General features: G+C 29.6%; 2 protein-coding genes across 8 annotated transcripts in view; both read right to left on the bottom strand.

The window, feature by feature from the left end:
- The window catches only part of LOC126835194 (uncharacterized), a 35,859-nt gene extending 13,122 nt beyond the window's left edge, over positions 1-22,737 (bottom strand). The window contains exons 1-12 of one of the 5 annotated variants that reach the window (XM_050567574.1): positions 22,666-22,737; positions 22,327-22,396; positions 22,221-22,250; positions 21,812-21,874; positions 21,386-21,439; positions 20,950-20,979; positions 20,832-20,861; positions 20,634-20,684; positions 20,436-20,465; positions 19,904-19,993; positions 19,086-19,178; positions 18,191-18,605 (exon numbers count right to left, since the gene is read on the bottom strand). In XM_050567574.1, the coding sequence (XP_050423531.1) occupies positions 18,367-18,605; positions 19,086-19,178; positions 19,904-19,993; positions 20,436-20,465; positions 20,634-20,684; positions 20,832-20,861; positions 20,950-20,979; positions 21,386-21,439; positions 21,812-21,874; positions 22,221-22,250; positions 22,327-22,396; positions 22,666-22,683 (798 nt within the window). In that variant the 5' untranslated portion in view covers positions 22,684-22,737 and the 3' untranslated portion in view covers positions 18,191-18,366. Of the gene's footprint in view, positions 1-18,190; positions 18,606-19,085; positions 19,179-19,903; positions 19,994-20,435; positions 20,466-20,633; positions 20,685-20,831; positions 20,862-20,949; positions 20,980-21,376; positions 21,440-21,811; positions 21,875-22,220; positions 22,251-22,326; positions 22,397-22,617 lie in introns of those variants that run through there. The other 4 variants (XM_050567573.1, XM_050567576.1, XM_050567569.1 and 1 more) reach the window with 4 other exon arrangements.
- LOC126835195 (uncharacterized) lies at positions 7,423-13,047 on the bottom strand. Of its 3 annotated transcripts, none has more exons than XM_050567577.1 (13): positions 12,889-13,047; positions 11,845-11,911; positions 11,747-11,776; positions 11,569-11,619; positions 11,351-11,410; positions 10,847-10,876; positions 10,728-10,754; positions 10,494-10,544; positions 10,166-10,195; positions 10,022-10,042; positions 9,635-9,655; positions 8,583-8,696; positions 7,423-7,874 (listed from the first exon to the last, which is right to left on the bottom strand). In XM_050567577.1, exons 2-13 carry the CDS (start codon positions 11,903-11,905, stop codon positions 7,588-7,590), a joined length of 783 nt encoding a protein of 260 aa, XP_050423534.1. In that variant the 5' UTR covers positions 11,906-11,911; positions 12,889-13,047; the 3' UTR covers positions 7,423-7,587. The 3 variants fall into 3 exon arrangements, with proteins under 3 accessions (XP_050423534.1, XP_050423535.1, XP_050423536.1); XM_050567578.1 differs by having other exon boundaries at positions 12,893-13,047; XM_050567579.1 differs by lacking the exon at positions 11,845-11,911.

Below are 22,737 nucleotides of genomic sequence, written 5' to 3'. Positions count from 1 at the left end.
TCTTGAATTGTGGAAAAAAATAATTACTTTTAGTAGAAAACGATGACATATTTACTAAGGTAAATGATAATAAAAAACAGTAAAGTTTCATTGTTATCTGTAAATAATAATAAACATAAATTATAGGAGTTTTTTTTTTGTATGGCGAGATATAGAAATCGTACTTAAAAGGTACTTTAAAGGACCAAAACTGTAATTAGGAAATTCTGTTAATGAAAATAGGAAAACCTTTTAGATAGTATTTCATATAAAGTTTTAAGCGTTATAAATAATACGAAAACATATTTTCCAACAGTGCATAAATAGCCAAAAACTGGACAAATTAAAAGTTGAGTATTGCATGCTCTCTAATATGTCATCGTCATTAGATTTCTTAAAGCAAAAACCCATAATGTACTTTATAAAACTTAATTTTAAAGCTATGTTTTGTAAAAAAAATATAAGAAATGCGTCGTTAACCAATTGACGCTCTGATAAAAATAACAACAAAATTAAATATATTAAATACTGTTTCAGGTTTATTACTCAGCAGTTTTTAGGTTTTCAGTAGGATCAAGTAATTTCTTATATCGCACTCTTGACGAAATAGTTGATATAATATCCCATAATTCCCATTCTTTTTTCAACAGTTTAATTTATTTAAAATATCTATTTTCATCTAATTTTTTAACGGTTTTTATTTTATTGTTACTTAAATTATTAATACAAAATATAAAATAAATTAGACATAATATGTATTTAAGGCACAAAAAATAAACTAAAATGTTGTACCTAAATTACGCATTTAAAAAAATGTATTGTTAATATTTACCTATATTATATGATTACAAGCGTACCTCTATTAAATCTTGTTAGTGTTACTTACTTTAATTGTGAAATTTATTCGACTTTTAAGAATATGATTAGTTTATTTGACTGTATGTTATATCGATCGAAAAATTAAAATCTAAATATATATTGCATAGTGGGGTTTATGTGCACACGTGTTAATTTATTATTTATAAGTACGGCAGTTTTTTTTCTTAATGATTTTAACTTAAATCCCCCACTGTACTGGCTTTTCTAATTTTGCTTTTGTTTTAAAACTTTTCAAACACTCATTTTACTGTCAAGCGGGTACAATATTTCATTTATGTGTAACCACAAATGGTTTTTTTTTTAATGCGCATGTAATCACAAAACAAATATACATCAAAATGACAACGCGTACAAATTAAAATCATTAGACCTATGTAATTTTTCCACGTAATTTTATTAATAATCGTTTAATACAATCTTCATCACTTCAGGTAATTATAATATACCCATGTAATTTGTCTGATATCGGTCTGTTTAATATAGTAAAAATATTAAGTGTCTGACCAAATCAACACATAAGCAACAAATGTAATTATAATCACGGTAAAACATTTAATTCTGAATTACATTAAATTGTAAGTTGACAACTTGAATAATATATATATAATAATAAAGTAATATTTAAAGACCCTTAACCATGAAAAATTATATACTCTCCGATAAATTAACATGGCGTCCGGGCTTCTCGAGCATAAGACTGAGTCGAATAAACTCATGCACACTAATACGAAGATACGGTTAATTGGGGCAGATATTTATTTTTTTAAAAATGTACACAGTTTAAAGTCACACCAAAATTTACTAGATTATTCAATCAGTCAAATAACAATATAAATTTTTCTAAACCCATAGGTCACGCACAGGAGAAATTCATAAAATTAGAAATAGCCAATCATTACCGCAATAGAAGCAAGCTAGAGATCCAAGCATATCAAACATAAAATATATGAAGTTAAACAATATACTCTGAATAATGTAATGTGTGTAGTTTGGAATGAAATTTTTTGTAGGGTTTTATGGCTGGTTTTATGGCTAATTGGTTGATTGATTCTATTTTAAATTCATTTTGAACTGTGCAGTTAGATACGTACCACGGAGCAGAAGAGGTATTGCGTAGAGTAATGGATTGGAAATCTTGTAAGGTACAAAGTTGGGATAGTTTTGTACATCCCCGAATTTGGATTTTATAGGCCTTAATAGGGATTTGTATTTAATGATTTTAGTATGGAATGGTAATTTTAATTTGAGGATTGGACGTAGTAAATGGAGTCTAAAATTACGGTATAACTCTAGTTGCATCAAAAAGTAAAAACTTAAAATCTCTATTAGGTAGTACCATTGGTTTTAGAATATACAGATAAGCGGTAGTATGGGAGTTTTTGGTGACGTTTGTTTCGTCTCTTCTTTTAATGTTAGGGGGGTACTTCAATTTTTTAACGTTTAGTTTTACATTCCTAAGTTTATTGGAAAGAGGAAGGTTTAGCCAAAAAATTTGCCATTTTTCCATTATTTTGTGGTAAATTATGTTAAAAGTTTCGGGTGAGGTTGATGTCTGGATTTTTGTGGAGAATGATTAAATTGTATGCACTAAAAATCTACATATACTTGCACACAATTAAATAATGTCATTTTACATAATATAAGTTGTATATTCTATAATCAATTGTATGCACAAATACTAATACCGCACACAATTATCAATTATTTATATATTATTTTAGTACAATATTTATACAAAAAGTATAAACGGATATCTTAAATAAAAATGACACATAAGATACGCTGACTCAGACTTTACGCATGGATGATTTCATACGAGGGGACATTTTTATATCTTCCCCCCGCTGATGACGCACATCCATCCCTATATAAGACAAGCAACAGGATTGCCGTAGAGCCAGTAGATCCAGTTTTCAAAGTCTTATGCACAAACAAAACATTGTATTCATTTATTATTCTATTTAATAATAATTCATCTATTAATTTAACTATCTTAACATAGTCCGAGAGACTGGCCCGGTTCATTTAATTCTCTTGGGAAGCGTAAAGCAGCTCTAGGGATCCAATTCCATTGAATTAAAATATTCACTTGGAACTTGGATGTTCTCGTCAGCAATTGGAAAATTTAAGCAGTTAAATAGTTAATTAATTAGTGTTTAGCTAAGGGAAGTCAACCAGAGTAGCGGCTGTTTAGTGAGGTTAAATATCGACCCTTAAGGTCGGTTGCTTCTAAATATCGCGGCCCGGTATGTCTGAACTTCTGAACGAACTTGTGTAGTCCTCTGACTAGTTATCATGTAGCATGGTAGAGGATCACCAAGTTAAAAAGATATAAAAAGTACAAATAAAAGCAGCAACTTCATTTAAGCAAATAATTATCATACGCTGAGTGAGCCACAGATATATCATTTATAAGTACGCGCGTTAGAAAATCATATCAGTTACTAAAATAGGTGACTGATTTAAATTAGACGCAAGTGTATTTTATTATTAAATCTAAGTAATAAATTAATTTAATCTACAAGCTGCTGCTTCAACATTGTTGCTTCACTACAAACGAGGTACATACACAATAACATATTCACACACATCACAATAATATTTAGCGTAATGGTTTAATTTTGAAGAGGTTAGGGGAGTGTAGGATAGCTCCTTCAGCTTCCATAATCTTTTCCCATTTACCATACGATGAGCCCCCTTACCTCTCCTTTATTTGAACCACTACAATGTATTTTAATAATTACCTATATTTTATTTTTACAGGCGCTTCATCTTTTAGAGCTTGTTGAACAAATGTTTCGTTTTAATACCCATATAGTCATAAAACACATATTAATCTAAATGCAATGTATTACTTATCATCTCACTAGCGACCTGGAAATTGACTTAGGCCAAAGTGTAACTTTCACTTTTTCTTGAAGGTTTTTCTCAATTAAAAAAAAAATTTGACCGCACATTGTTGAGAAAATTGTATATGTTACTGTTTCATTCTAGATCAATCTTCTGTAGTAATAAAAAAAAAAAAAAAATTCTAGGGAGGAGTAAGATTTGCAGGTATGATATGGGACTGTGTGCTGATGCAATTCTTATTGTGCCCTAGTTTCATTTAATCATACTATTACTCTAATATGTATTATGATAAAGTATATCTCCACGTACCTTGTCTCTGGTCCAGCGATGATCTCGGAATAGAAGCTTGTAGATAAAGTTAATTTATTACTTAGAATGTTAAAAAAAAAAACCACTTGCGTCTACTCTTAATTGGTCGTATCTTTTACATAACGAAAGTAAATTTATATACCTTGATGTGAGGTCAAACTCAGTACATATATATATATAATTGTATGTATAATTTACCTTGCTTAAACAATCATTTATGTATTAATATTTTAGTTAACGGTTATCCTCGCCACACCAATTTCATTTTATACCGAGGACTGCTCGTAACTCACCTATAAACAAGTTATTCAGGCTTTGATCCCACGCACAGCTCCTGGTTACAAGAAACCATTCCTCCAATAAAAAAAAAAACTATAAGTTAAGACTTCATGCAGATACACCGATACACGGATATGTCCCGATAATTATATAATTATTTCCGATCTATAATCTCTTTGCGATATATGACGAGAGTATAGTCTTGATAATATGTTCTGGCCAAACGTTTTTTTAGTAGTTTTATAATATCCGCGTAATAATATTACTGAGTGGTACAACGCCGTTAATATCATAAGTAATTCGCGATCGTTTTTTATAATTTTCTGTTTTCCGTTTACACTACGACTCCTTTTATCGACGACGGTGGAGGGAGCATCGTAGTCTCAACCCTCGCGAAGAGAGACGTGAAAAATACCCCGGCGACCACGTTGCTAGGGAAAAATAATTAATCGAAACAGGAGAACTGGAGCAACCCGACTACTCTGGACTTGTCTAGTTGATTCGGGCGGTGTTCCTTACCCGAAGCGTCGATTCGGAGGTCCGGCGAAGGGCTGGATGACGTGAAACGCAAAGGTTAGTCTTTAGGTATAGTGGTCCTTCGAGACCTATAATACTTTAATTCTAAGTACCGGATTCTCGCGCGCAAAGTCTCGACAGATAGAGGAAAGTCCAGCGATTCCAACCCGGGGTCGCGCGCCTTCCTATCTGCCGTGGTGGCCGAGTAATTCCGAGTTATCAGATTTCAACATTGGAATTTTTGAAATATTTATTGTTCGTTATTCGTGCATAGCAACGCCCGACAACGACGGGTAAATAAATAGGTTTTTGCGGGTTTTCGACCTTGTAGCCGTTGTTTGACCAATTTAACGCCGCCAATCTGTCTGGCCCGGTCTGGGACCTATATTAACAGGGGTTCATCCCCCCCCCCGGACTAAGACAAACGGGAGAATTTGTGAAAAAACAATATTTATTACTGACATTCGTAACGTCGTCTATTGTCTTGAGTGATAGTGATGTTTCGAGTACGCCGGATGTGAGACCCAAGCTTGGAAAGAGAGAGAGGAGGAAGTCGTCCGAGGACGAGGAGCCCGGGGAAAAGCTAAAGACTGCGGAGAAAAGATCAAGCGGCGAGTGTTGTGAAAGGATTATGGCAGAACTGGATTGGCTCAACAACAAGGTCAGAGAACGTGACTCTGATAATAAGGCCTTATCGAATAAAGAGAATATGAAGCTCTTTGCGGACAAGGCGATGCTGATCATTGACCTGATCAAAGAAGGGCTGATGGTTAATAGAGTGAAAGCGGATCCTTATAACTTTATATGTCCTTTTATATCCTTATAGCCTAATTAGGAGTACCTAATTTGGAGTATCTAACGTCTAATCACTTACAACCGATTGGACGCGCCACATGCACAAATTTTCCTAGGTAACGTTCCGCGTGATACACACACGTACAGATTTCGAATTGACCCCCAGCCAATAGACATATTGTACATGTCAAAAAAATTGATGAACAGTTCCTATCTAGATCTATCTTCGGTCTAATTTTCAGACCTAAATCACTAAATCTATACTCGAAAAATTAAAAAAAACAGAATTATGAAATAATGTTTTGTCCTGTGCTAATGATCGGTACTGTCCATTATCCAAATAACATGGCCACAGGAGTTCCCGTAGTTTACTGAAATACCGGTATTTTAAGTTTAAAATAAACATTTTGCTAATCTTCTTTTTGAACGTTTTTTTAATGTTTAAATTGTAAGTGAAAATTGCTGAAGATATTTTGAATAACGCTTTCATACATTAAAACTGAAATACTTAAATGTAAATATTACACACTAATTTTCTTCAAAACCATTGAAAAAAAAATTATTTATGTTATATTTTTCCCCAGGAAACGTCGACCAGCAATCGTTTTAAATTTCTGTGTAGGTAGTTTTTTAATTTAATAGTTTTGCTCTATAAAAAACACCTAACGTACCCATGTCATTTGTTTGATGTTTTAGTGAGCGACAACACTGTTATGCGTTTTTAGTTAACCTTGTCCTTGGCAAACATGTTCGGTCATAATTATAACTCTGCTTATGTTTTCTTAAAATATACTACGAATTTAAAATAGTGAAAAAATGTCGACAGATGGATAGGTACAAAGGATAGATAAATTTTGATTTTATTGTGGCACTAAGAGTAGTTAAAACGCCTAACCAGGTTATCGTTTTAAAGCAAATAAATCAAATTTTTGTCAATCTGCAAAATTTCAATTTTGATTAGCTATAATTTGCCTCAGAAAATTCAGATTTTTTCTGAAATAGTTAAGAAAATATACGTCAGGCTTATGTTGATAAAACATTTTAAACACTCAGTTAATTAAATATAAGAATCTGAGTGGATATAATATGGTTCATCACGTTGAAATTACAATGGCTTTCCTAACTTGTTTTAGAGAAATAATAACTATAATCCCCATATACATTTAAATCGATATTTTTTTCTTGAATTAATCAACAATCGAATCTTATCATTTTAATAATGCCTATTCATTGTCATGATCGTTTGCACGAATTGTTTTTTAAGTTCAGTATTGTGTACATTATACCTTTTTGCACAACACCTATACGGTATTATGTACACTGAACAAGATATTGTCAACTGACGATTTACAACCTTCGAATATTCACAAAAAAAAAAACTTTCAAATTGAAAACGAAAATTCTATAATATATTTTTTAAAGTATATTTCATTACCTAACCTAGAATATAAAACTAAAAAATACAGAATGAACTAGAAAACAATAGAGGCTATTATAAAAATAAAAATAAAACTTGAACGAAGGCAATATAGTGATTCTATACTACGTCATATTATATTGTATGAGCGCAAACTCGTTTTACACGTGCCAATGAATTGACAAATCATCTGACAAAATATATTTTCATTATACTGTTGACTGTTGTATTCCATTTGGAGAAACAGGCGTACAACCCCTTTAATTTAAACCGTCTTTAATTTTTCAAATAGTAACAAATCGCATCGACACATTTCAACACATACTGTTAGGTCTAAAGTAAGCAGTATATATATATATAATATACAAGTATAAAACAATAAATTAACAACAGGCGGGTTTAAAATAGTGAGGAAAACTGTTTATTCATTAGATACACACGTTTAACTATTTGACAAAAAATTTATGAGCGAGTCACGTAAAACATGATATAAATATATTAATAACGGTACCATAATATAATTTATGTATTAAATATTAAAAACAGACTTGTACGAGAAATCGTTAAACCTTCGATTTCAATAACTGCGTATAAAGGTTTCCTAAAGGACTTGGTATTATCACATGAGATTGATTACGGTATACTTCTCGAAATTCGTTGTCTCGTATTATGTATTTTCTTTGATTGTCTGCTATATCTGTTATGACGCAAATGGGACCAGTAGAAAACACATTGTCAGCATTTGAATCTTCATCAACACGTACATCTTGTGCAAAATCGCAGTTGTTACAACTCACTGCCAATCCTACTATAAAACATTTCTGTCCAGGAGTATAGGGATGATCTTGGTCTAAATAAAAAAAAAAAATTTAATTAGTCGAATTTAGCCGACTAGTCGTTTAACATACTAGTCTGTCGTTAGCGCTGAAGATGACAACATTGTTGCCGAAATGCATCGTAATAATTGTTTCGGTTAAGGGTTTTAATAGGTTAATATTATCTTATTACATATAATCATAAGTTGCTTAAGTTTTTTCTAGATCAGTCAATTAAAATCACCAATGTAATCACGTGAGACAACGTTATTTTAGATTCCACGCCGAACTGTTAAGTTATTTTTTACATTTCCATTTTAATTGTTTTTTTTTCATTATTAATAAAAAATGACTAAAATGACCCAAACATTATACCAGCAGCAATCAATAATCATACCGTAATAATTGCAATCAAGTAAATATAACAATCAAGTAACATTATTTTACTATCCACAATAGTTATCATATTTTGCCGTTTTATAAAAAACACAAATTCGAAGCTAATGAATCCATATGGGTCCCAGCACTATAGTCGTCGTATTATGTACACGATAATATAATACAATACCAATGTCGTTATACTAATAGCCTAATAAAGTTGACCCATACACACTCACGATCATCTGATTTTGTCAGTAGTGTTTTAATACTAGGTAAACTCAATTTTTTTATTCTGTATGGTATACTATATGTACAGTGATATGGTTAAAAGAGCAAACAAATTATAAAATTCTGATACTTACTCTGCTCAGGTATAAGAACATCAAACTTGAGGAGATTCAATAAAGCTCTTCTAGTTTTTCTCCTTAGGTGAAGTGCAAGTTTTTCTATTTCTTTAAGTATTGGAAAAGGATTTTCTGTAATACACAATAAAATTGCCCGTACAGTGGGTTTTAGGCTTAGCGGAAACGTACCAAATTGGAACGGCATAGGTTACAGTACTATTTTCAGATGTAAAAAAAAATATTGTCAATAATTTATTTATTTATTCATTTTTTATAAAAAAAAAGGCCAAAACCCCTTAAAATGTATAATGTATGAATTGGGACACAAACCCAACTGTGATTAAAAACAGGACATTCAATATTATATATTTTTTAAATTAATAAAACGAGATTAACAAGATTGTAAATAAACATAATATCTGTCATACTACGCCTTATTGCAACTAAACCGGGACATATTGAGTTCACAATTGAGAAAAAAAAATGAGTCTTTAGTGATCTATAAATCCATCTTAAAGGCTAATGATTTTGAAAACCTATACTCGACATTCTCAAATTTCATAATATGAACGGCATAGTTTGGAAATTGTAGTGTAGATACATATTACAAAATCGATTTAACCATTTTTCAATACAATAGTTTAAAACAAAAATATTTTTTTAAAGTTCACGTCACTTCTATTTAGCAAATTTTGCATTTTGAACGTTTTATTTATAACAATACTTTATAATAATACTACATCAAAATAATGATTTTTCAATGATAGGTTTCATTCCTGCCAAAAATGAGAATTAAACTTGCTCGTTGGCGCAATTAGAGGGGGTGCTAAGAAAGTTCAGACCTTTTTAAAACTCTGAAAGTTCTGAAATTATAAACATTACTTGGGGGCTGTGTCTGATGGTTGCTGGCATATTTTTAGATACTAAACGAGTTTATAAGGATTTGAGCTTCCCTAACACCCTCTCTAATTGCGCCAATGAAACTGCTTCTTTTAAATTCAAGAAATTTCAAATGATAATCGAAGTCTAAAGGGCTATTTACGACTAACTAATAAAATATGAATGCTTACCTGGCGTAGGCATTGTAATAGCTGTAATAAAAATATAACATCTTAATATAACAGGAAGAAAGTCTCTGATGAAGACACTATATATCTGATAGTTAAAAATATAGTAAGAAAGAACAGTAAAGTGTTGAAAATTGTATTTTTAGTATTAAGGTGACTACGACAAGGGTTGATTGTTTGACTATAACATGACCCTTTATTGTCATAATTGCCATATTTTCTAAATTTTAACACTAACATCCAACTGCGTCCAACTTTAAAAGTATATCTGGCTAGTAAACAATAACTAAGTTGAGTCATAGTAGTCGTTTATTTTAATAGTAATTATAACAGTTGCAATTTTGGTAACGATTTGTAATGGTAAATACTAGTAAAAAAATGCATGCATACCTGTCACAGACGGTCCCTTAACTGTAACAAAAATATAACACATTAATATAATTGGAAGAAATCGGAGAAGTGGATTGCTTCTTTCAAATTCAAGTAATTTCGAATTTCGATTGATAATCTAAGTGTAAAGCGTTATTTACTTACTTATTGAACTTGGCGGAGGCGGCTGAATGTCTGTTACAAAAATATACCATATCAAAATATAATAATACACGAATAAAAACCAATAAACATGTTTCATTTTTAGGGGTCGCAATAAAACTAAACCAATATCAATGTAAAATATTGTATGTACATACAATAATTATTTTTAGTATATATAAATAATTTTACGAACTATCGTCATAACTTTAGGCAAGAAACATATCGCCTTATGAATTTAAATTTTAAAAGAACAATCTAATGTTAATCTTTTTTTTTTAAACTTATTGATAATTATTGTTCACATAAATATGATTAATTTTTAATTTACTTGTAACACTGGTCAATTCCTGTTGAAATCGTAACTGGAATCTCATGTATTCTAAAATTAAAAAGAAATTAAATTTTAATGTACATCTTAAGTCAAAATGGAAATCCTCATAGAAGTTAATTGTTCTCTAAAAAGAACACAATTGTTCTTGATCTATATTAGTTATGTACGTAATGGAGTAGAAAGCATTTTTTTTTTTAATTTAAGAATTATAGAGAAAATTGTAATTATTACCGCCTAGATTGTTACGTTGTGCACGTTCTGAAATTAAAACAAAAACATTTTTATACCTGATGAAAAATCAAACGGTTGTATTAAAATATAGCCATGTAATGCTAAAAAAAAACTATTACCTGGTACTGCCACCATAAATTTCACTTTATCTGAAGTTAAGACAACATAAATTGATTACATGTTCAATTATATTATAATATATTAGAAGACAGAAATCAAGGTACAAAATAAATGTTGATAATTTATTCGGTAAAAATATGAATGGTTCTATTTTGTTAAATTGAGTGAAAATGTCATCATTATAAATTATTAAATTAAGCAGACGTAAAATATAATATAGCAATTATATTCGATTTAAAGAAATTCGTTAAGATTTAAGAGCAAAATTGAAAATTTATATCACAGATCTAAGTCAGGTTCTTAAGATCATGTAAAGAATCCTGTCAGGGCTGCAATTATATGAAGTATAAAAGATAATATGAAATATAGAGTTCTGATTAGATTTCTGGCACAAGCATAAAAATGTAACTTAATAACCTTGAGATTCCCGTGGAACGGTTATGGGATAATTTTTAAGAGTTGCATTTGGTTTATGTTTTTATTATAAAACAATTTATAACTACCAAAGACGAAATCATCATGATCTGATAAAACCATTCTCCTTATGGTATGCACGAATCCATCTAGAATAATCAAATAATAGTTTAAACTATAAAATCAAATTCCAATAAAATCATAATTTAAAAATATAAGTTCTTAAAATAAAAGTATAAAATATTGTATGTAAAAATATAACCACGCAGCCATTATATATCAGTGTAGTATTTTAAGTATTCCTTACTTAAGTTTGGATTACCAAAATCCATACGAATAGCTTCATCGATGAGTCCGTCTAAATTGATTAAATTTAAACTATTAAATTATTTAATAAAAATAATGTAATTTAATTTCAAATTTGTTTAAAACAAAAAAATGTAAAAACTTAAAAGTAATTATGTAGGAAAAATAAGGTTACTGACTTGTAATGAAAACCGCTCTATAATAGTCATCTGTGAAAAAAGTTAGGTTTAGTTTTTTTATTTTTTAACTTATTCGAGTACGTAAAATAAATAATTACTCATATCATAGGCCAAGACATTTAAAAAGGCACATGATATTATAACACTATAAAGTATCATTTTTATCTGCAAATAATAAAAAAAACTTATTTTGGTGGGACAAATACCCCTAACCATTTATATTCAAAGAGGTGGAAACATTTTTTTATTGCACTCTTTTAGAATAGTCAACCCTTTTTTTTTTAGAAAAGCAAAAAAAAAAATTAAATGTTGTGGTCAAGTTATGGTTGTTACGAAGCATTGATATATATATGTATAATTATTTATTTGTTTTTAAAAGATTGTGTTAATCATACAAGACATTTTATACTACATACTTTGATTTCGTACAATATTACTCATAGTTACTTTGGTACAAACGGTTATTAACATAGTAATGAAACGTAATGAGGTAATATATTTTAGACGTATATCAATGACAATTATTAATTTTCATCAAACAGGTACAGGTTATAGGTTAAATTCTAAAATAGTGCAATTATACAAAAAAAAAAAAATTTATTCAATCATCAGTACGAGAAGTATAATAAATGACGAAAAACCGAATGCAACGTAGGTTATCAATTACTTTTAAGGATAAAAATGTATTCTGTAGTAATAAAATATAAATATTTTATAAGTTTTTAGACTTCTTGCAGTATAAATTACCATAAAAGTTGAAAAAAAAGTGCAAAAAGTGTTGAGAGGGGAGCCGGATTTGAACCCGGTACCACTCACTCCTGGGAACCGATCACGCTCGGTTGGTCCCCTCGCCAACCCGCGATAAGGAACTTCGTTCCAAAAACACTTTAAAATTAAAAACTAAAAAAAATGCTTAAAAATGTATTTATTGAAACTAGCAGAACGGTTAAAAATTATCGCAAGCTTAATAAAAAAATTTAAAAAATGTAAACTATATAAACCTATGAAAAAATGTAATTACAAAAGTAATGCTGTTATTCCGAAAAAGATTTCATTCGTTAATGTTGCTACAACATATAGTTAGTAAAGAATAATAAAAAAAATAATACATAAACCTAGAAAAAATGGTATAAAATGCGTACCTACAAACTTTGAAGAACAAGACTGTTGCTTATTAATATTATAATTTAAATGGTCAAATTATTTAGTAAATTTAGCACAGTTTGATAAAATGCCTTAAAGTGATTTTCTCAACTCTTGCGATATGTAGATGGGTTCATATAACGACAGAAACAAAAAAACCATAATATGTTTTGCACGGTTCTCTTTATTTAACTATTTACATAGCCGGTTGTTTTTTCAATACGATTTAATACATTATTCTGACTCAGTCTGTACGCTGTTTTTCTTATTTTTTGCTTTTCAAACTAATGTCTGTACTAGAGTTTTTATTTATCTATTATAATATCGTGTTCTATTCCGTCGACTAAAAATTGCACATGGTTTTTTTATTTTGCAGGTCTTCGCTATTTTTCTTCGCATGATAAAAATAATTTAGAAATGTACGTTTAATAGTTTCAGTTTCGACGCCAAAGCTGAGAAAGTATATGGGTTTTAAAATGATGTGTTTTTTTGGTCTTTAGGCACAGTAACTTCCAAGGTTATACCGAACCATCAAAAGTTGACGAAAATTTCAGATGTACTATTTACATAGGATTTGAGAACATAGATATTTTATTATTTTATTACTACTGTCCTTAACAATCCGTGAAATGAACAGTAATAATTTTAACAAGAAAAAAAAAACCTTGCTTGAACGATTACAGACAATGACTACGTGTATTAAGTACGGCTTTCGGCCGATATACACAAAGCACGAAGCCAGTACAATGGGTTCGGGATTTGAGTTGGACCGACCTGATTGAATGTGACAAAATCACATTTAAACAAACGGTTCAAAGTGAATCTATTGAAATACAGCTATAGATACTAATAGTGTTGTAATGACACGAATGATTAATGCATTTAACATTGTATTTTTACTACTAGGATGGTTACGATTAGGGTTGGTCGTTTTTCTGTAATAACGCGTTGCCTTCATTACCCATATAATATGGTAAACAACGATAAAATGCAAATATATTGCAAATGCCGGTTGACTGTTGATTCACTGTCACCCATTGCAACTTATAAACTAGCAATCATCAAAGTGTAACTTTTCCCTTTAGTTTGGTTTTTACTTAATAAAAAAAAGTTTCACCGCAGATTTTTAAGAAATATGTTTATTTTTTTGACGATGTTATTTGTTGCTTTCTATATTTTTTGTTTACAAAATAAAGCTACAATTCAACATACTTTTAACATAACAAATATTCGCTAAACTAATCTGAATAATCATTTTAAGGAAAATAATAAAAAAAAACTGAAACATAATAAACGCTTCAATGCGAATCTGCGGATATTAGGTACAGAGTAATACAGTAAAGAAGCAGTATAAGTAATTGAGTAGTAGTAAATAATGAAGGTCCAGTATTTAAAGATAAATATAAAAATATCGATCAAATCATTGAAGCTATGTTCTTTAATTTTTTTTTTAGCTTCAATAGTTTATTTCCATAGATACTCAAGTGTCATAATTAACATTTAATTGAATACATTTTTGGGTACCCGTTGACTGTTGATTCACTCACATATAGCAACCTAGATTTTTCCTTTTTTTTTAAATTTGTTTTTCCTAAATAAAAAAAAAAAGGTAAACATTTTATATTATATTATATTTCCACTCTTGACCTACAGTTGGTCTAATTTTCTGGTATAATACTTTTATAGTATAAATTTATGTACATGTAAAATACATAGAAGCTGAAATAGAACTCGAAATGCCTAAAGAGAGAAGTTCAAATAAATACCGTTTAAGGGTATCTAAAAGTTATTTTAATATTTGTGTAGTGGATTGGTTAATTTATTATTTGTATGTACGTTTTCTTAATAATTTTAACTAAAGTTCCCACTGCACTAGCTTTTCCAATTTTGCTTTTTTTTTAATCTTTTCAAACACTAATTTTGTTAAAAAGCAATTAAAATATTACATTTTCGTGTAACCACCTAACCTGGAAATTGACTACGATCAAAGTGTAATTTTACCCTTTTTTTGGGAGGGTTTTTCTTAAAAAAAATTTGTTGAGAAAACTGTATATGTTACAGTTCCATTCAAGATCAATCTTCGGTCTAATATTCAGACCTAAATTCCTAAATCTTGTAATTAATTTTAAGCTGTAGTAGTTTATTGGCATAGATACCCAAACGTCGTAATTAACAATTTAATGAATACATTTTTGGATACCAGTTGACTGTTGACTCACAAATAGCTACCAAAAAATTTACTCCATTTAGAGAGTAATTTTTTATTTTTAACACGGATATGTTTCTGGGGTTCATTCTGAAATTTGCGCGGAAAATTCGTGTCACAATTAAGATTTATTTATTGAATAATAAATATGTGTGCCAGGGTTCTATAAAACACACCTGTTCATAGCAGCCGCCACCATATAATGCGTTTTGTCTACAGCTGCTGACAATCCACACGTGCACAGTGCACACGTTGAATGTTAATAATAATTAATACGTCACTTTGACTTGCTCCTCTCAGTTTTACAAAGCCATAATCAAAAAAGCGATCCGCTACTGACTCCGATCTACCAGGGACCAATATATTATATTATAATCTAATTTTATCCCATTCATGATAAATAATATATTTACATGTATATGTTTTCGGGCTGGGGTTTTTTCCAAAATTTGCATGGAAAATTCGTGTTACGATTTCGCATCATCGACATAAAGAAAAAGATTTTCAGCCGAGTCTGCAACCACGAAAGAGCATTTTCATATCTCGTTGAAGTACCGAATAAACGTAGATTAGTTGTGGAATTATAATAAAAATAAAAAAATGACATGGAGCTTCCAGTTACCGCATAAGCTAAGGAGATTAAAAAATTATGTACAATCAAGTTTCTGGCTAAAATTGTAGTGTTTATTATCTGGCCAAAAGTAACTTAACATAGAGAATTAAACTATTTTGAATTTATTATTTAGTTCTAATTTGAACGTACAACATATCTCTTATCTCATATCAGATAACAGCGTAACAGATTAATATTCGAAATGGATCCGAAATGGTCTTTCCGATAATTGTCTTTCGTCGTCGCTTCGTAGTTTTTGTTACCTTGCGGCGCGTGACAGCGTAACGCTTTTTTGGTAACACTTTTTTTCGGTTATTTACCGGCTAATTCTCACCCTTGTTAAGTCCTTGTTTGTAGCCGCAACGAAGGAACCCAAACTCAAATTGCACTAGATGGCGACACACTAGAGCAAGTGAATGAGTACAAATACTTGGGAAATACGATAACTGAGGACGGCCGTAGTACCAGGGAGATCATAAGCAGAATAAACCATGCTAAATGTGCATTTCAGAGCAAGAAAAATATGTTTATATCTAGAAATATTGACATAAAAGTGAGGAAAAACCTACTAAAGGCTTATGTTTGGAGCGTAGCACTGTATGGAAGTGAGATATGGACCATAGGCAAAACAGAAGAAAAAGACTACAAGCGTTCGAGACATGGTGTTACAGAAGACTAATTAGAATAAGTTGGACAGAACACATGACAAATGAAGAAGTTTATCGAAGAGCCGGAGAAACAAGAAGTTTTCTGAAGACCTTAAAAACAAGAAGAGCCAAGTTAATTGGACACATACTGCGTCAAAACAGTCTACTTAGGAGGATAATAGAAGGTGCCATTGAAGGGAGTAACAGCAGAGGGCGATCGCCACTGGACTACATTAGTCAAATAGTTAGAGATATGGACTGCAGATCTTATTGCGAATTAAAAAGGAAAGCGGAGAAGCGTCAGGAGTGGAGAATTGCTGCCAACCAGCCAAAAAAAAAAATTCTCCCCCAAGCCTATTCCATTCCACCCCCAACCTCATCTCAACCCAATCTTTTTGGTAACGCTAATTTGACATTTTCATGTCTTAGCTCTGGCACATAACCGAAAAAAGCTTACCAAAAAAGCGTTACCACACGGAGTTGGTTGGAGGTGGAAATAGGGTAGGAGATAAGGGGTAGGGGTGGGATAGGGTTGGGGACAGGAGATAGGGTGGGAGATAGGGGTGAGTGATAGGGACGGGAGATAGTGGGTAGGGGAGAGGGGTAAGATATAGAAGATAAGAGATATGTTGTACGTTCAACGTTCAAATTAGAACTAAATAATTCAAAATAGTTGAATTCTCTATGTTAAGTTACTTTTGGCCAGATAATAAACACTACAATTTTAGCCAGAAACTTAATTGTACATAATTTTTTAAGAATAAAATAATGTAAACAAAGCCAAACTCTTGCCCACACATACCACACTAGAATGATATTTTATCAGGAAAAAGTACTACGGACCTATGCGTAAAACCGTATCGCTAAAACATAACCATGATTCTATGTTTTTCCCTTGGAGCGGAAAAAAAAACTAGGGTTTTTTAAATTGTGTTTTTCTTTAATAAAATAAAAGAGTTACGACACATAATTGAGAAAATGTTATATTTGTTAAAAATCAATCTTTTAAGTCTGTGTTTTGACTTGAATTAGTTAAATACTAATTAATTTACTTAATAGCATTTCTTATTATTATATCAAATAACAAGATTTCCTTTTATTATATATAAATTGTTGTCGTTTATTCTTTCATTTGTTAATGTACATGGTTAAAAAAAAAAAAAACAATAATAATAATAGCATTAATAGTTCTACATAACATTTGAAAGAGTTTCGGACATATCCACTTCACTTGTTATATGCCGACGTTTCGGACTCTTTGCAGAGTCCATCTGCAGAGCGATAATGGTCTCGACTGTTCAGCTGCCGTGGCCATACTGACTGTTTTGCTCATTCCCTACCGCTATTTATACGTGCCATGTCCTAGACGCCGTGTTTCTCGACCAATGGGGATCGAGCGTATTACCGTATCACGACATGTTGTGACAAGTCAAAACTGGTTATCGGCTAGATAAAATGTTTAGTACACTTTTTTTATTTAAAAAAGTTAATGAAATGTATGCGTTACCATTTACGTTTCAAAAGTCGCTTTAAAAAAAAACTTATTTGGGAAGGGGTAGAAACAAAAAAAAAAATGGTGAAAAATTGAGATCGCATTGTATAAAAGTATTATGGAAAAAAAATATATATATTCATTAAACCCAGTGAGATATTGAGTGGTTCACGATAAGTTGATCACCCTGTATGTATCTTATAAACTCTACATTCAGATCTTAGAGATAGGTGCAGAATGACCTAAAACTGACTAGAAATTCATAACGGTGAAAAAATGTCGACAGATAGGTAGTGACGGAGGGTTGATAAACTTATATTTAAAAAAAAAAATACTTCAGACTGATCTGTATAATATGGTAAGAATATTAAGCGTCTGACTAAATTAACACAATGCCAACAAATGTGATTATAATTGTGAGTAAAATTGTTTATAATGAATTACATTTAATTGTAAATTAAAAATTCCGATAATAGTGCTATATTAAAATATTATTTAAATAAAATAAAAAGTGTGTAATTAGCATAACAGTTCTTTAAGTGGTTGTACTTCGTTGCCGATGACTTGGCACCACTGACCTTCAATTTGTCCGTATGTTTTGTATGCAGAGCCCCTATTACAGTAGTCATCTTTTAGGGTACAAGTACAATCAGAGTTTATCTGAATATATTTTATATGTGACTCTGGGTATTTTGTACTCATGAACAATGCTATCAAATGACACATCGAACGTAAAGATATTTCATTTTCAGGTTCAGCTGGAAAATTAGAAATTTTATTTCAATTAGCCCAAATTAGGCATTACTTTTCTATCTAGTACACAACGCAACATCGGTACTTAATTATGAAATAATACATTTGTTGTCCTAAGTTAGCAGCTATTTATATTAATTGGAAGTATGTGTTAGCAGTGACTAGATATATTATTTTAAAAGTACATATTTGTGATCTAGTTATGCTTTATTATGTTTATGCTAAAAACTAAAATTAGCTGCATCATTGTTAAATTGTTGTGAATTATCCTTATTAAATTACCAAATAAATAGTTACTAATTAGGTTCAAAAAGTTGCTATCAAGAAAATAAGTTGGGAGAGGGTAAAAACAATAAAAAATGTAAAAAATCACATCGCATAAAAACAAAACGAAAAATATTTTAAAAGAAAAAAAATTATTTCTTATTAAACCTTATTAGATACTGAGTGGTTTACGACAGATGATCGTCCTGTACAATATTTACCTAATGCACGGCTGATTTTATTTTTTAAGGTATTTGTACCAAGTTGTCTTCTTACATTTATAAGATGGCTCACGTTTTCTCTTTTTTTATAATCTGCAAAAGTTAATAAATAACCTCGTTAATAAAAAAATAACAAACAATTTTTAATAATTTAGTGGCTTTATGCTGGTAGAAGATTTCTAATTCCATTATATTCTAAAAAAAACTTTGATAGTGATATGAGAAATGCACCCCTGGACAGAATGATGCGCGATTTCAATAATCATCATAGTACGTAGACCATATTTGTTAATCATGTTTTATTACATTCCTGTTAATCTTAGAATCACAAATTATGTAAAAAAGCCGTTTGGCGTCAATTATATAAAATAAAATGTAAAATGTAAATGAATAAATAAAATAGTATAATTTTTCTTGTACAACAAGCCATTCGATTTTATGCTTGAACAAAGCATTCTTATTGAATTTAAATTTCATAATAAAAGGTTTAAACAAATATATCCCAATTTAAATAACGTAAGTGAACAAATAATGCAATATTTTAATCGGCTCTCTGGTATGATACAAAACAACAAAAACCTACATTGCGATGTGGTCACGAATGATTCATTACTTAACTTAATTCTCGTCAAAATATGTTCTCAACTATATAAATTTGGTTGTTTTTATTGCAAAATAGAAAAAGTTGCTTTAAACCGTCCAAAATGTTACGGTAAATCATAAATATCAAACATTTATTAGATCTTACATTTTGTACAAAATAATAGTTTACTTTATTGTTTGATAATATTTTACTTATTTCATTTATAATCATTTACTTATTATCCGGTTTAATATATTTTTTAAAGCTATTCTAGTAAATTCTCTCCTTTTTACTCCAAGGTCTTTCAAAACTAATCTTCTGAAATCTGCAAAAATTATAAAACAGGTTTAGGGTGTCCAGCCAAGTTCTTCTTATTAAATAACATTTTATTTATAATAGCTTTGATAAAATATATTGATGTATTGTTTGATTGAATTTGATTATGTAATAAAAATATTAAAAACCGTAATAAAAACCATAACATGTGTAAAGTCATGAGAATTCGTTAACTTAAATCATCTACTCATAAATTGTTTATGTTTATATTTATATTACTTTTCTTTTACAATTACTTAAAAATCCATTTACAAACATGCCGTTTAAAATATCACAGTAAATGGATATAAACTATTAAGTCTTCCTCACCAACTAAATGTTTATTCCATTAAAAATTATTCATAAAAACAAAAAAATAATTAAATAAAACGAATTTCCACTCTAAACAATACTTAAAACCTATTAACGAATATACGAAAATTCGTAATTACTTATGTCTGGAACTTGTGGAACAGGAATATCTGTTACAAAAATACCAAACAGCAATCACATTACAACTGAGAATAATTAACTATATAATTAATGTAAAATATTGTAGTAATATTAATTTATTTCTAATAGTATTTTTGGTGTAAAGGAATAAAAGATTTCAAAAATTTTCGCTTAAAACTGTTAAATTTTATATTTACTTAATTCCAATTGTATTACGTCTTGCAAATTTTTTTGGAATTCCGTTAATGCTGTAAATTTACATAAATTTAACATTAATAATTTATATCTTGTTATGGAAACCATTATGTATATTTATATAATATGATTATTCTTTAAATGTATAAAAATTAATTTCTTTAAATTACTGTAAATATTGAATATAAATATGTGATTACCACTCCAGTCATGACAAAATGTTGGAAATTCTGAAATAAATATAAACACATTGTGTACTCAATGAATACTAAACAACTGTGTGGAGATATTTCCATTATATTTATTGAAAATTATTACCCGGTACAGCAAACAAATTATTAATTTCTTCTGAAATTAATATAGCCTAAATTAATACTATTGATTATAATTTTCTTTTCTGTTACAAACCGGAAGAACAATTTTAAAAGGTAGAAACAAGGTAAAAAACATAGGTATTAGCAACTTGTAAGAAATGTGCTCTGTTGGATTATATTAAATAGAGGAAAAATTAAAAAATTAAAATTACTTAATTGAACCAGATGTGGCGATAATTTAATTATTAGATGATATTGACAGAGCATCATTATTTCTTTAAAGATTCCATTTAGGTAATAGTTAGAAATATATAATTAATATTACTTACACATTTGCACAGAGATCAATTTAAATTGCAAATTTTATATAATTCTCAAATACTTGTTTACTACTCTTTACTTTTATTTTTTTTTATTATTGTACAACTAACCTAAACTACCTAAAAGGTTTTGTTTGTTCGCAATAGTTTTTTTAATTACATGCTCCAATCCATCTGGAACAAACAAATGAAGGTTTGGGCTATTATACAAGTTTTAAACAAAATTATAATAAACATAAAAATCATCAGAACAACTGGCGCTTTCTTACATCTTGTTTTAAATGATAACTATTTGACTTATTGCTACTCCACCTCCTAGTTTTAATAGTCTCTGCATAAAGCCGCGTGTATGATATTATATATAAAATATTTTTTATCCCTTATAAAACACAAAATATTTAGAACATTGTTTCTAAATACCTCGTGTACATTTTTCAACTGTTTATAGAAACTATATACATTTTATTATATAAATAATACGATAATCAGATAAATATAACAAAACCATTATAATATAGTAGTATATTGATTTTAAATAAATCTTACTTAATACAACTTTATCTTTTATAGCAATATTGTTCATATTATAAGCAAGTTCGATATGTGCGTCTGTAGTAAAGAATAAAAAACAAATTTATATAAAAACAGTAAAATTTCATAATATTAATTTTATCATTATTTTGACATGGATATGTCTCATTGCTAGGGATCATCCTAAAAAAAATTCCGCAACGTCACGCTGGATGTCACCCTCGGTGGCGGTGGTGGAGTGGAGGGGAAAGGTTAGAGATGAGAAAAAAAATCAAAAACACCAGGTTCCTTTAATTGTATATTAAAACGTATTCATGTGCCAATGTATCCGTATATATCGTGAATACTGAACAGTTTTTGAAACTGTAGTAAAACTAAATTGGTGTTACTATCAGTATTTAAAAAATAACAAAATGTTACTGACTTGTAATGACAACTTCTTTTATATAATCCACTGAAAAAAAAGTGAAATATTGGTTTTTTCGAAATTTACAACTAGGTACAATCAATGTGAGAAAAAAAATTATTACTTTCATTGGTAATTGATGAAACATTTACAAAGGCAAATGATATTAAAAAACTGTAAAGTTTCATTTTTATCTAAAAATAATAATAAACATAAAAGCAATTTGCATTGGTCACAGTCGCCGCTAGAGTAATGAAGGTTTTGGTATTACAAGTCTTTTTTTCATTTTACAATTACTTATTTTTTATTATTATTCTTTTTTTTATTACAAATTCCACATTAGGCATAATATGTTTCTCAAACACAAAAGAAAATATAGAAAGTTGCATTCAAAATAATGTTTTATTATACTTACCTATATTAAGCGTACATAAAACTTTTAAAGCTTAATAGTGTTACTTACTTCAATATTTAAATGCATATAACTTTTTAGGAAATTAGTTTGCTTGTTGTGTTGAAGTGACTTTTTTTTCTC

The sequence above is a fragment of the Adelges cooleyi genome, unplaced genomic scaffold (assembly GCF_023614345.1).
Source record: "Adelges cooleyi isolate 19-005CV unplaced genomic scaffold, UGA_ACOO_1.1 ACOO_flye_CR_arks_rails_tigmint_CR_PRNA_23, whole genome shotgun sequence".
Lineage (NCBI taxonomy): Eukaryota > Metazoa > Arthropoda > Insecta > Hemiptera > Adelgidae > Adelges > Adelges cooleyi.
Note: the sequence above shows the minus strand (reverse complement) of the source record. Positions and strands in the feature narration are given on the sequence as shown.

Coding starts and splice junctions, on each gene's coding strand:
- LOC126835195 (XM_050567577.1), bottom strand. CDS start 11,905: ATGATACTTTATAGTGTTATAATATCATGTGCCTTTTTAAATGTCTTG. Junction 11,620..11,746: donor TAGAGCGGTTTTCATTACAA/GTCAGTAACCTT, acceptor TAATCAATTTAG/ACGGACTCATCGATGAAGCT. Junction 10,545..10,727: donor ACAACGTAACAATCTAGGCG/GTAATAATTACA, acceptor TTTTAATTTTAG/AATACATGAGATTCCAGTTA.